Genomic DNA, 14,415 nt, shown 5'->3' on the forward strand with positions numbered 1-14,415 from the left:
GCTCACTGCCAGCCTCCCCGAGTTGTGCTCTGGGGTTATCAGTACACACACCTGTGCTTGGTTTCTGCCATTGCCAGGCAGACGGAGTCGGTCAGGCTGAGCTGCTCCATTTTATGGATTAACTGTGTAACGCGGGCCGGACAACTGAGCACACCTTCAGAGAGTTCCTTGAACTGGAGACAGGTTTCAAACAGTGTTCCCCAGAGCACCAGGATTCCGGACATTCCAGTGTATGGGTCGGCGTCAGCTGTGCGTGTAGATGCACACGCGTCTCTAGAAATGTTGATCCAGAAACCACTTAACTCTCTGTCTCCAGATGACATTTGTGTGGCCATCACACTGCATGTTGCTAAGTCAGCCAGGGTCAGCCCCAGAAAATAAACAATTTTGTTTCAGTGTCTTAGAAACCTACTACAACCCTTTTATGGTCACTGGATTACTAAGTTACAAAAAGATGTTATTTTGTAGCCCTCATCCCCAATCCTCTATCTAGTTACTTCTGTTTTGCTTTATGTATATTTTTGAGAGAGAGACAGAGCACAAGCGGGGGAGGGGCAGAGAGGGGCAGAGAGAGAGGGAGACACAGAATCTGAAGCAGGCTCCAGGCTCGGAGCTGTCAGCACAGAGCCCGACATGGGGCTCGAACTCACGAATTGCGTGATCATGACCTGAGCCGAAGCCGGACGCTCAACCGACTGAGCCACCCAGGTGCCCCCTGTTACCTCTGTTTTTAAAATATGACTTTCATGTTGGTATTTCCCCAGCTCTCAGTTCAGAGAGTTGGTTCCAACCCAGAGAAGGTTTAATTACTGCTCTTTGTGGTCAAAGTATGTGTTTGTGTAGGTCATTTAACGCCTTCTCACGTGACCGCTTCCGTGTTGAAGAATCGGGGACCAAAACAGAGAGGAGGCAGGGGAGGGAGTGTTTTCCGCCTTCAGCAGCGGGATCTATGTGCCTGGAGGAGAAATGAGGGTGATGAAAACCATCTTGAAATTTAGAAAAGATGGCTCACTGTCATCTCTGCAGGGAGACTTTTAAGGAGCTTTTTCCTTAAATAGTGGCAGCCAGTTTCCCAGAGGCCAGTGACAGGTTCGAGCAGCCCTCTCGTCACAGGTGACCCAGAACCTGCCCATGGGCTCCCACCTTCGGTGTCGTTCCTCTGAGTCATTTCTGTTCTTCTCAGAGGAGCCGACCCGCATGAGTGCCACCGAGACAGTGGGGACCTGGCGCCCTGCTTGGGGGCTGCCTCCACCACTCCCCTCTGGGCCGCGCCGTGGGTGCCTGGCACAGAACGGGACAGCAGATGGGCGCGGGCCACACGAGGCCTCCCCCCCCAACCCCCTGAACGAAGCTGAATGTGGAGGCTGTGGGTGGTGCCAGACATGGCTCTCAGCACCTCCCTGCCCACACGCCACACTGCTTAGCAGGCACCTGTCCCCGGGGGCGGTGCAGAGGCCCACCCGGAGGCCACAGATGGCTGAACGTGGGCGCCGGAGACAGCGGGGCCCTTGCAGAGGCTCAGGGGCCCCCCGCCAGAGACACAACCTGGGGTCCCCAGTGACAGGTAGTTCCCACGTGCCGGCGGCCAAAGGTGGAAGAGGAGCTACGGGGGAAGGTGAGGCGCTTGCTGTGGCCCGCAGGCAGTGTCACACAGTGGGACCGGCTCACACGGCTTCCAGGCAGCCAGGGGCAGGGCCACCCGAGGACGGTCACTGGTCATCGGTGGCCTTGGGCTGTGGGGATTTGTGGGGTGCAGAGACCAGAGCAGAAAGTGGAGTTGCAGGGATGTAAACTGTGTGCTTGAGGGCTCAAGCCTGAAGCAGGGCAGGGGGCAGGCGGCTTTCTTGTGGACTGAGGCCCTTGGGAGCCAGGCGGGTGTCCCAGCAGGAAGCACGGACAGGTATACAGGCTAGGCCCTGAGGGGGGCCATGAGCAGGGTGGGGCCGAGGTCAGGGAGGCCACTGCGGCGGCTCTGGACTCTGGTTTGTTTGCGGGGTTGGGGAAGTCTCTGGAAGGTTTGCACAGGATGTGTCACGACACAGTGGACTTCATAGAAGGGTCACGGTGGCACTTCCGGGGGGAATCGGCTCAGGGCAGCAGTGGGGGGTGAGGAGTAGGGAAGCCAGCAATAGAATCTGGGGGTGTCCCGGCTGGGGCACAGGAGGAAGGGGTGGCTAGGAGAGCCCTGGGTGTGTGCCGAGCACTGACCGGTCATGGGTACTGACAGGTGCTGGCCTGGGCCGCCCGATGCCTGCAGGCCCAGACCTTCGTCCAAGCCCTTCTCTTGCTCTCACACAGAGATCAGGTCTGGCATCAGAGGCTCAGGGCTTTCAGTGCAGTTCCAGCCTCGGGACCTTGGGGCTGAGGCCAGGGCCCCACATTCAGCTATTTGCACCTGGTGGCACTGAGGCCTGTGGGTGGGGAGTAAAGCTATCCCAGGATCCCTGATCCCGTTCTCCCCAGCTTCTCCGGGGATGCTCCAGGCCCTGTGAGACCCTCTGGATCAGACACTCCACAGGGCCGTGGAGTCTGAGGGCTGCGTGGGGTGGGCCAACCAGGGCAGTGCATGTGAAAGGAGAGGGGCCACCCTCAGACAACCACAGCCCTGGTCCATGCGTCTTCTCAAAGCCACTGGAACCACACAAGGACTGAACGTGTTTTATGTTCCCTAGTGAGGCCCTCAGGTACCTTTTGTTCCTAGAGTTTTGTCAGACCCGGTGTTCCCAGACTCCGGGACGGGCTTGGTCAGGAGGAGGAGGCCAGGCTCCCTCCCACTGGGACAGCTACACTATGGGCTCCTCATCTCAGGCTCGATTCCACTGGCCAGGCTGAGAGCGGTCTGGGCCCGAGAGCGTGTCCCAGGGTATGGCCGCAGCCTGAGCATCCATCAGCAGGTGGACAGGTGAACAGGCTGAGACACACAGGAGATATAGAGAGGGGCGCATACACAGCCAGGACACCCGGGCCAGCCGTCTCTCCTGCTGCGCCCCTTCCTGCCCCTACGATGTGGGGCCTTGGGCTGTGCTGCTCCTTACTGTACATTGTATTTTAGCTGCACTGGGCCTAGTTATCCAGAAATCAAACTCAGTTCCTTCAGAATGCTTCTTATAGTAATGGGGGCTCCCTGGGCATCAGCACCTGGAAGTATTGGCATGTGGAGTAGGCTTCAGTGATATGTGTCATACCACGTTGTTGAGGCTTTGTGCGAGCACCACATTAGGTGCAGTAGGAGTGTGCACTGGGGGAGGCACTGTTTTGTCCCTGTTTCACAGACGGGGAAACAGAGGCACAGGGAGGTGAGCAGTGTACCCGAGGTCACACACCTTATAGGCAGAGCTGGCAGCCAAGAGACTCCTGTCTGCGGTGCGTGCGCTAGGGCGCGAGCTCCCGTGTATGTTTTGGAACACAGCTTGTGTCTATATGGCTTTGTTTTTCTTTGACAAGCATCTTAGTTCCCTGGGGCTCTCATAACAAGTGCCACAGACTGAGGGGCTGGAAACAACAGAGAGCCACTCGCGTCCTCACAGTCTGGAGCCCGAGGTCCGAGGTGAAGGGGCTTACAGGTTGGTTCCCTGGGGCCATGCGGGAGACCCTGTCCCTGTCCCCGGCTTCTGGCAGTGTCTGGTGATCTCTGGGGTCCCTGGGCTTATGGACACATCCCCCGTCTTGGCCTCCATGTTGGCACGGCATCTCCCTGTGTGTCTGTGCCCAAGTGTCTCCTTCCGATAAGGACTAGGCATATTGGGTTGGGGGCCACACTGATGACCTCACATAAACTTGCTCACTTCTGTAAAGGCTTTTTCTCCAAATATAGTCACATCCTGAGGCACTGGGGTTTGGGCTTTAACACGTGACTTTGGCAGGACACCTTTCAGCCTGTAACTAGTGTAATAAGCTTTTGACTTTATAGCTGATAACGAACGTGACGTAGCTGCAGAGGCGGTGTGACTTTCTCCTGGTAAGACGTGGGACGTGTCTAACAGCCCAGCGTCAGCAACCACGCAGCCTCAGTGAGCGCCCTTCCGCCTGGACCACACATCCACTGCAGCCATGCAAGGACCCCGCATCCAGCAGTGCGTCTGCCCACGGCCCTCTCTGTTCTCTTGCAGGCGTCCTTCCCGGCAAACCTCCAGCTCGTCCTTGTCCTGCGCCCAGCGGGGTTTTTCCAAAGGACCCTCTCTGACCTCGCTTTCAAATTCAACAGAGATGACTTTAAGATGAAGGTGCCGGTGAGTGGCCTGCCGCGGCTCTGTGGGCAGAACGGAGCGTGACCACGTTCTTGGCCCACGCAGCTGATCAAAACTCTTCAGGTGCTAAGGTGCCCAAGCGCACAGCAACCCCGCTGGGCATTGCCCCTTCATTCCCTAGCGCTCCCCAGGGCTGACATCCACCCTGTGCCTCGGGTGATCCCTGTGGAAGTGCAGGTGCTTGTCAGAGCCACAAGTCTAGAACATTCTTACTGAGGGTCAGGCCGAAGAACGAGAGCCCAACAGGCTGAGAGCCATCATCAGCCTCCTAGCGAGAAGCAGCCAGGCTCTGCCAGTGCCAGAGACCAGACGGGGGCCCGGGGACTGGGTGTGAGTGTCCCGAGCCCACGGAGGGGACCCTGAGCAGCCAGCGGAGTGGGCGGCCCCTGCCTCTTGTCCTCACCCCAGCAGCACAGACAGCCTCAGGGAGGGCACTCCCTGCCGCCAGTCGCCCATCCTCAAGAAAACAAAGGCCACATAGAGCCCCTCCCACCTGGGCACCCAGGAAGCCTATTTCCCGTGAAGCCTGTTTGCACCCCGCGTCACGACAGTCACTGTGGGAGCAGTGCGGGGCAGGCTGCCAGACAACGCCCAGGAAGCCTTTGTTTTCCACGAATTAGTTTGCACACAAGCTCCCAGCTTGTGACCTTGCCTTGAGACCACCTCAACAACGCCCACCAGGTTGCCTTCAAGGACCTGAGCGCCCATGACAATGGTTGTCCGTGACACCTTTACCTGTTCCTCGGTGCACAGGGGGGGGTGCTCTGCCCGGTCAGGGGCCATGAGTGAGGCGCCCCTGGCCCTGTGGGTGAGTCGCATGCTGCAACCCTGACCCCCGGGCTTCGGGTCTTGGAGAAAACCCATGCACCCGCGGTGTTTGCAGCACCGAAACGCCTTCATTTCTGACAGCCCATTTCCTCGACGGTTAGGGACAAAACCACAGAGACACCGGCTGAAAGTTAGTGGCCTGGCACTGAAACCACCAGACGTGCTCTGTGCTCCCACCAGGACCCAGTCTCCTCTGACGGCCACCTCTCAGCCCCAGGGGAGCGTGACACCCATGTCCAGCCACTGGGCATGTGAACCTCATTAACAACAGGTCTCTACGCAGACGTGTGGCATTCAGTAATCAACAACACACAAGGGGGCGTCAGGCTCCATCTGGCCGGAAGCTCTCAGGACCTATTTTGTAGGACCTCAGCATCTGGCTGACAGCTTACAAAGCAAAGGCTGTATTTTTACCCAAAACTCACGGACAGAATGTCCTCAGAAAGGACAAGAGAAATAGACCAATGAAAGCAAGCCCTGTGCAAAGAGCTTCCTCGGTCCCTGAAGCCACGTGTCCCGTGGAAGGGCACGGCCCTGACTCTGGTGATGTCTGTAGTGACTTTGCTGGGCTTTGGTGGGAACAATGACAAAACCATCCTCTTTCAAGTCAGAGCACTGCTCAGTGACCACCGCGAGCTCCCTGGCGGATGCCTGACATGGGTGGTGTGCCCAGCTCTGTCAGGGTTCCAACACCTTCCCTCCCTGCTGAGGCCCATCGTCACAGGCCCATTTCACAAAGGAGTAAACTGAGGCACAGAGAGAATAAGTGACTTGCCTGACGCCAACCAGCCTGGAAGTGGTAGAGCTGAGGTTTAAGCCCAGGTCCAAAGCCAAGCACCTCCTGTCCACACTGCCACCATTAGTGAACAGCAGGAGAGCTTTTCTCCCCCGTCCGCTGGGTGGTCTCTTCATGGGGCGGCTTTCTTCCTCCTCTAGGTCATAATGCTGAGCTCAGTGCCAGAGTTACACGGTTACATCGACAAGTCCCAACTGACTGAGGACCTGGGCGGGACCCTGGACTACTGCCACACGAGGTGGCTGTGTCACCGTACGGTGAGTCGTCCCGGGCCACCCGCATGCGGGTGCTGGCTGCGGGCGGTGGGTCTCCTTAACCCTGAGTTAATCGGCCAAATAGCTTTTGCACTACGATGCTGCCTTTTCCAAAGCTGTGTTCCCAGTAACCTCACTTCTGTTCCCCAAGAATGAGGAGATGGTCTCAGTGGACCGCAGTCATCTAAAGAAATAACATGAGTAATAAGTTCGGGAGTGGCTTTCTCTGGGCTCAGAGACCAAGAAACAACAGCCCTGCGAGGGGTGGGGGCGGATGTGGCCCTCAGGCCTCTCTTAACTGGGCAAGGGGAGACTGGGCACAGAAGGACTCTGGCTGATGAAAGTGAACGCAGAGAGTGTCCAGTACGTTTCTGAAGCCACCAGGCCCGGGGTCTGGTCTAGGTGTGACTGTGGCTTGCTGTGGTCCTGCCCTCTCTGACAACGCCCGAGCCCCTGCACCAGACACCTGCCTCCCGGTGCAGCTTGGTGATGGCGTTTTCCTTCTTCCCCAGGCGATCGAAAGCTTCGCCCTCATGGTCAAGCAGACTGCTCAGATGCTGCAGTCCTTCGGGACCGAGCTGGCCGAAACGGAGCTGCCCAATGACGTCCAGTCGACAAGCTCGGTGCTCTGCGCTCACACGGAGAAGAAGGACAAAGCGAAGGTACGTGTGGTTTCTGTGCGAGGCCGCCAAGGGGAAGCAGCCCCGTGGGCATTGGGCAAGACAGGCCAAGGCCGCTCCCAAGATGCCTGGGGCAGGGGACCTGGCGAGCGCTCCCAGGGGAACTGAACGCACTCCTTTCTAAAAGCGGGCTCGTGCTCAGACTGAGGGACGTGGAGCCTGAGTGCAGCCAGGAGCCGCAGCCTCGCTCTGATTGGGCGTCCGAGGTGCCGGGGCTGCAGGGCCGCTCGCCAGGCGCGTCTGCCGCTTATGAGCGCGAGCAAGGCAAGACTTCTGCCCCCAGTTCCCAGGCGGCAGGCCGGGTCATGGGCCGCCTTGGGCGACCACAGCCCGCAAAGCAGTGTCCGTGCTCCAGTACTGACCCCGTGCCCAGGGAGCCTGTGCCGGGTGGGGTGTGGCTCTGGGTCAGTGGTGGCCGTGACCCTCTCACTGGTGGTCCTTGGGGGCAGCCCCCAGCCCGAGAAGCCTGCCCTCTCTTTCGCTCCTGGCGGTGGGGACACTGTGGGATCAGGCCCACAGAGGTCTGGTTTCCTGCTATCTCTTACCTCATCCGCCGACCCCGAGCGACCTGTAGCCTTAGCTGTGCCCCAGCCACAGTTGGGGGAGTCTTCCAACACCTGCCGTCCTTCAGTGGCTCTAGGGGAACAAGGGAGCGAGCGTGGGGTGCCAGGCCCTGTGCTGTCCCCGCAGGAGGACATGAGGGCGGCCCTGGACGAGGGACAGAGCCTCCTGCAAAGCGTCAGAGAGCCCCTGGCCAAGGGCGGGGGGCGGAGCCTGAGCCAGGACCAGCTGGACAATCAGACCACCGTGCAGAGGTGAGGCCCGAGCCGGGGGCAGGGCATGGCCACGGACTGGGGACAGAGTGACAGGCGGCAGTGACCCCCATCCTCTCGTCCTCATGGGAAGAAAGGGGGCCACAGGTCCTTACCGCTGAAATGCTCTTCTTCCATATCCCGAAGAAAGTGGCTGTTCTGGGCAGGAAAATTTCTCAGAGCGAACAGCACTTTTCTGCAGGCTGGGAGACATTCAAGGGAGTCCGTGGTGACAGGGTCTTGCCAGCCTCATGGAGCCTCTCCCCTCCCCACCTGCCCAGCCCTGCCCACCCGCTGGTGTGCCCGTGAGGAAGGGACCCACCAGCTCCCACCCCCCACTTGAGCCTCGGGTCTTCTCGCCTTCCCTGTGAAGGGGACCGCGAGCACGTCCTCCCTGGGCCCCCTTTGTGTGGATACTTGCCGTCCCTAACACCGCATGGCGCCCCGGAACGCCCGCAGCTCCATGCATAGGCCAGGTCCTCGTTTGGGGAGGAGGCAGGCACAGGAGCAGAGCCTCTGAACGGCTTGCTGGTGACACCCAGGCCACCACAGGCTGACCCAGGCCCAGGTTCACACGCCAGGCCAGTGCTCCATGCTGGGGACGTGGGAGGCCCCGGGGGACGTGGGGGAGGCTGGGGTGAACCCCAGTGCTGACAGGGTAACACGCACAGGGTGGCATGGCTCTGGCCTGGGAGCCGTGACCGCGAATGGTGGCAGCTCACTGTGCCCTTCGTCCTGAACCCAAGTCAGATGTGAGAAGCGCAGAGCACTGTCACATCAACCTTGTAACACACTAGTCCCTTCCCCCTCTGGCACATTTGGCCTGCGAGTCCCGTGTCCAGGGCCTGAGAGAGAAGGCGAGGGTCCGGGCAGCCCTGGAGATGGAACCCGCGCCCTGCACCTCGCATCCGCTCAGACGGAGCCTCACCCCTGCCCAGGCTCCTGGCCCAGCTGAACGAGACCGAGGCCGCCTTCGATGAGTTCTGGGCAAAGCACCAGCAGAAACTCCAGCAGTGTCTGCAGCTCCGGCACTTTGAGCAGGACTTCCGAGAGGTGAGTGGTCGCGGTGGGGGCGCCTGGCGCTCCAATCACAGGAAGCCGCTGCGCGCTGAGCTGCCCTGGTGACGGCAGCGCCACACGGAGCCGTGAGACTGGGTGGGACGAGACCTTGGAACGCGTGGCGAGTGAGCCATTGCGCACAACAGGTTACCAGACCCCGTCGGCATGCACCTCCTTCTGTGTTCCCCAGGGACGTGTCCAGGAGCCATGCATATGCTCCTTTACCAGCGTGCATTTGTCTGCGCCTGCTGTGTGCTGGCCCAGGGCCCCATCCTGCCCATACTGGGCGGCACGAGGGTCAGGACAGGGAGGCGTGGTCCTGGCATTAATCGTCAGCGTTGGGGCTCCACAGAAGCCCGCTGGTCAGTCATTTTTGCAGGGTCAGGACACGGACACATCTGCCTGCCCTCACCCTCACCATGGAACGACATTTTCCCTGGGCCTTCTGGTCAGGACTAGGGGTGGGTGGGGGGTGGGATCTCAAGGGCATGAGAAACGAGTAACAGCACCAAGCCCGGCACTAAGGCTATTGTAGGGCCGTGTGCAAGGGCAGGTTCCGACACCGCTCACCCCCTGCCACCGACCAGTCCTGAAATGTCACGTTTCAGAAAACATGGGATTGGCTCAGTTAGCGATCACTGCCAAGCTTGGGCAGGCACAGGGAGCCAGCCTCCCCAACTTGGACCAGAGAGGTTTCCCACCAGCCCCTGTGAACAGCACGCCGTTGGGGGCGCATGGAGAGCGTGGTCGTCTGTGACGTACTTCTGCAGGGGCTGAGGAAGGCTGGCCAAACAAGCTTTCTATTCTGGGTGGTTGCAGATTTGTGTGCATTGTGAAATAATCCAGCAAGACCTCACGTGCCCTCAATCCAGCTTCCCCCAGAGGACACATCTTGCAAAATCATGCTCAGCATCGCAGTGTGGACATTGACACTGACACACTCAGCACACAGAACATTCTGTCCCAACACAGACCCGTGTTCCCTTCTTACAGACACACTTCCCTCCCACCCCGCCCCAGCCTGCTCCGTTCTGAAGTCCTATCCCTTCCCCTCCTGAGCCCCCAACCACTCCTGAACCCCCACCCCCTCCTGAACCCTATTCCCTCCCACCCCTCCCCCTCCTGAGCTCCCAACCCCTCCCGAACCATACCCCTCACCCCTCCCTCCTGAACCTCCACCCCATCCTGCACCCCTGATAACCTCTGATCTCCCTGTTTCCATATGCTATCGTGTCAAGAATGTTCTAGAAGTGGTGCCACGCATACTTGGCCTCCTGGCTCTTTTCAGGCAGCACCGTCTGTTAAATTCCCTGGAGATGGAGGCAGGTGTTGCGTCTTCGCTCTTGTCCCCGCTGAGTAGTTAGTGTCCTGGGCCGTGGACCAGCCACGGTTTAACCGTCCTCCTGTTGAAGGACACCTGGGCTGTTTCCAGGACTTTGCTACCATATAAAACGTGCCACTGTCCATGTGAACACAGCTATCATTTCCCTGAGGTAAATGCTCAGGGGTGCAGTTGGGGGTCATGGTTGCTGATGTTCAGCTTTCTGAGAAGCTGCTGACGTGTCCCCAGAGCGCCTGCACCTGTGCGCCCAGTGGTGCGCATGAGGACGTGGCTCTTGCACGCCCGCACTGTGCCCGGTGGTGTGCATACCTTACACGCCTACTCTGGGGGTATGGGGGGCGCCTCACTGTGGCTCTGCTGTGCGTTTCTCATGGCTGGCGACACGGACCGGCCTGCCTGCACTCGTGGCTGTGTCTGTCCTCTTGGTGAAGTGCCTCTTCTTCCTGGTTGCCCGTTTGTGACCCTCGTCCTGGGTGGGGGTGGGGGTTTTACTCCTGTGACTTGGGAGTTCCCTATATGCGTAGGTCCTGGCCCCAGCCAGACCTGCGGTTTGAAAATCTGTTCTTTAGTTTGTCCCTGTGTCTCAGCCTCTGACAGCACTTTTCACACGGCAAAGGTTTCAATTCTGATAAAGTCTCATTTACCAATTTTTTTCTTTTAAGGATAACACTTTTGGTCCATCCCATATCCTAGGTCCCAACCATGTTCTCCTCAGCTTTTCTTCCTAAAAGGTTTATAGTTTTACGTGTAAGTCCGTGATCCATTTTGAGTTAACTTTTGTGTAGGGTGAGAATCAGGTCCTGGTTCAGTTGTTTTTTTTTTTTTTTTTTAACATTTTTATTTATTTTTGAGAGACAGAGTATGAGCAAGGGAGGGGCAGAGAGAGAGGGAATCACAGATTCTGAAGCAGGCTCCAGGCTCTGAGCTGTCAGCACAGAGCCTGACGTGGGGCTCAAACTCATGAACCGTGAGATCATGACCTGAGCCAAAGTTGGACACTTAACCAACTGAGCCGCACAGGCACCCCTATTGTTCAGTCTTTAATCTTGGGATGTCCAGGGGCTCTGGTGCGGTTGTCAAAAAGGCTGTCTCTTCTCCACGGGAGAAGAGAAATCATGTCAGAAAGCCATTGGGCAGTTCTGTTTGGGTGGGTTTCTGGGCATGCACCCCATCCATCTGTCAGCACCTCGCGGTCTCGGTGACCATGGCTGTGCGGTGAGTCTTGAAGTCAAGTGCACAGTCCTTCTGTTCTCTCCCAGAATTGGCCTAGCTCTGCTTCTGCTCTGTTGGCTGCATCTATGTTGTAAGATCTTGCCTATATCTGCGCAGCTCTGCTGGGGTCTTGATAGGAACTGTGGTAAACCTGTATTTTAGGGAGAGTCAGATCTTTCCTACAGCGAGTCTCCCCATCAGTGAATGCAGTGGGTCTGTCTTACCTTGCATTTAGATTTTCTTAGAGCTTTTTCATCAGTGATGTACAGTTTTCAGCAAACCATTTCAGTACATGTTCTGTTTGATTTACACTTAAGTATTTCATTCTTAAGCAATTGTAAATGGTGTTTTAAATTTTGGTGTTCGTGTGTTCATCACCATAGGTAGAAATACAAGTGCTTTTCGCATGTCTATCTTGTCTCCTGAAACCTCGCTGATCTCACTTTTTCCAGGAGTGGTTTTCTAAGAGTTCGGGGATTTTCTACATATCGGAGTAGGTCATGTGCAAACAGGGATGGCTTGGTTCTTTCCGTTTCTATCTGATGCTTTTTGGTTGTGTTTGTATTTGTTCAGTTGTGTGTTGGTTTTGCTGTCTTGCACCGGCTTTATGACTGGTGGACACTCTTGTTCTCACCGATGTCACAGCTGTCCTTAGGCTGCAGAACTTGTATGGAGGCTCCTTGTCATGCTGAGGGCATGTCCCTCTGCCCGGTTTCCCGGGAAGGACCTGGCTCTTCTGTCCTCCCTCCTCTCCTGCTTCAGGCAGGACCTCCATACCTGACATGGGCCCGGGCCTCCTGCCCCTCCTGTGTTCCAGGTCAAAGCCTCCTTAGACGCACTGGCCCAGAAGATAGCGACCTTCACGGATGTGGGCAACAGCCTGGCACACGCAGGGCATCTCCTGAAGGACCTCACCAGCTTCGAGGAGAAGTCCAGCGTAAGGACGGTGGTGTAGGCCATTGTGGGCAGGAGACAGCCTACGGGGGGTGCTCAGGGCACCACCAGGGTCACTTAGGAAGGCGGGGGAATGGGGCTATCTCGCCATCCGGTGGGGGGTGTCCGCGGGTGGAGGGACGGAGCCCCTCCCGCTCTCACTCCCACCCTGACGGATCCCACCCAGGAAATCGCACCTGTTGCTCTAACAAACCCAAGCTGAGCCGTGTGCCTGGGGTGGCTCCCACGCAGGTGTCTGTAGAGCGGGCCCTCGCACTTGCCCTGGAGGGTGAGAAGCTCATTGACAGCAGGCACTACGCTGTGGACTCCATCCGCCCCAAGTGCCATGAGCTCCAGCACCTGTGCAACCAGTTCGCGGCAGAGGTCGAGAGGAGGAGGGGGCTGCTCAGCAAGTCCCTGGAGCTGCACAGCCTCCTGGAGGCGGTGAGACCCCTCCCCATGCCCTCCTGGTCCCGCGGGGTCCCCCTCCCCACACCTGCCCCTCCCATGTGGACTGCAGTCACTGGCTGGAAGCTGGCCCCACGCCCTGCTGTCCATGGGCCTGTCTCAAGGCCCAGCCAGTCAGATGCCCATTTCTAGAATTCACTTGCCACAGCTGATAGATCTTGCCGAGGACCAGAAATTCTCTGCACTTGGCCCCTCTGTCCTCTGTGTGAACGAGTCCAGGCCGGATGATGCACGTAGCCTTGGGGCGCCGTGTAGCTGGGTTGCAGAGATCCCCAGAATCGTGGCAGCCGCTGGTGGGACCGGAGGGCCCCGGCCTAGCACGCGTAACACACACGCCAAGACCCAGCCTCTGACGGGCCCGCTCTCTCCCTCTGCCATGCTTGGCGTGTCCAGTCCATGAAGTGGTGTGATGAGGGAATCTACCTGCTGGCCTCACAGCCTGTGGACAAGTGCCAGTCCCAGGAGGGTGCTGAGGCGGCCCTCCAGGAAATTGAGAAGTTTCTGGAGACTGGCGCAGAAAACAAGATCCAGGAGCTCGACAGAATCTACCAGGACTATGAACCCGTCCTCACCACAGACCTGATGGTAAGTGGGGCCCATGCTCGTGGTGGGGGCAGGGGCGGCCGCCATGAGCTCTTCTGGGACCCTGGGTGTCTTGAGGCTCAGCTTCCCCTCAGCACAGGATTCCGTGACCCGGCGGCCCTCCTGTGCCTGGGGTCTTTCTCTGCAAGACCACCACTGGGGGCGCCCCCACCTGGTTTCCCCAGCACCCCACCTCCTGCGTGCCCCCCTGTACATCGCACCGACCCCAGCCCCCACTGCTGCCCAGCCAGCTGCCCACACCCCCAGGGCGCCCACAGGGTCACACCCTTCCCGCAGGGAACGTGTGGGGGCCACGTGTCCCTCCCTCCCTTCCAGCTGACTCTCCTCAAAGCTCCAGGTCCTGCATTCCACGGGGTCCCACCCCTCCCTCCTGCGGCGGGGGTGGGGGTGGGGGGAGTGCAGGGTTGCGCCCTGGCGGCTAGCTGTGACACTACAGCCCAGCCTCTAAGGAGGCCAGGCCTCTCACTTTGCTGGCATCGCTGGCTCACGAGCCCACACACGTGTCCCTTCAGGAGCATGTGCAGAAGGTCTACCAGAAGCAGGAGGGCACGGAGGAGATGTTCCACCGGAGACAGGCCAGCCTGAAGAAGCTGGCGGCCAAGCAGACGCGGCCCGTGCAGCCGGTGGCCCCCCGGCCAGAGGCACTCACAAAGTCACCCTGCCCCTCCCCAGGTGTGCACAGCCACCACCCCTCCCGTCCACGGCGGGCCCTCGCCCAGTTTGTAAATGAACTTTTATCGGCACAGGGCCAGTGTGTGCCGAGTGGTTGGGGCAGAGAGGGGGTGGCCCGTGGACTAGGACATTCACTGGCTGTCCAGGGACTTTTCCCTGGTTAGCATTCCGGTCTCTGCCCCAGCCCATCTGTCCTCAGTACTGTTGCCAAAATGGTTCTCCTTCAGCATCTCTGACCACAGCCCAAAGCCCCCGAGGCAACAGCCCCTCATGGGCTCCTTGGAGCCCCTCCTGCAGCGGCACCTGCCCGCCGTCCTCTTCGGGGCTTTGGCAAGTGGGCCGCAAGTTGGTGAGACTGTGGAGAGCCGGCCCCCTCCCGCCACCTGCTGCAGCATGTGGCACCCATCAGAGGGGACCCTGGCCCCTGGCCTGGTGGTGTCCGGGTCCCTCGTGCTCACGGACTCCATGCTAGCCTGTGCGGCCGGCCATCTTCCTGCTCACCTGTCTCC

At 58.9% G+C, this 14,415-nt stretch overlaps 1 protein-coding gene across 2 annotated transcripts in view; it reads left to right on the forward strand.

The window, feature by feature from the left end:
- The window catches only part of MCF2L (MCF.2 cell line derived transforming sequence like), an 86,265-nt gene that overhangs the window by 55,285 nt on the left and 16,565 nt on the right, over positions 1–14,415 (forward strand). For both annotated transcript variants that reach the window (XM_042930528.1, XM_042930535.1), the window contains exons 5-13: positions 4,110–4,229; positions 6,012–6,128; positions 6,638–6,787; positions 7,496–7,620; positions 8,556–8,670; positions 12,048–12,167; positions 12,416–12,607; positions 13,025–13,216; positions 13,747–13,906. In XM_042930528.1, the coding sequence (XP_042786462.1) occupies positions 4,110–4,229; positions 6,012–6,128; positions 6,638–6,787; positions 7,496–7,620; positions 8,556–8,670; positions 12,048–12,167; positions 12,416–12,607; positions 13,025–13,216; positions 13,747–13,906 (1,291 nt within the window). The remainder of the gene's footprint in view (positions 1–4,109; positions 4,230–6,011; positions 6,129–6,637; positions 6,788–7,495; positions 7,621–8,555; positions 8,671–12,047; positions 12,168–12,415; positions 12,608–13,024; positions 13,217–13,746; positions 13,907–14,415) is intronic.

Source organism: Panthera leo, chromosome A1 (assembly GCF_018350215.1).
Source record: "Panthera leo isolate Ple1 chromosome A1, P.leo_Ple1_pat1.1, whole genome shotgun sequence".
Taxonomy (NCBI): Eukaryota; Metazoa; Chordata; class Mammalia; order Carnivora; family Felidae; genus Panthera; species Panthera leo.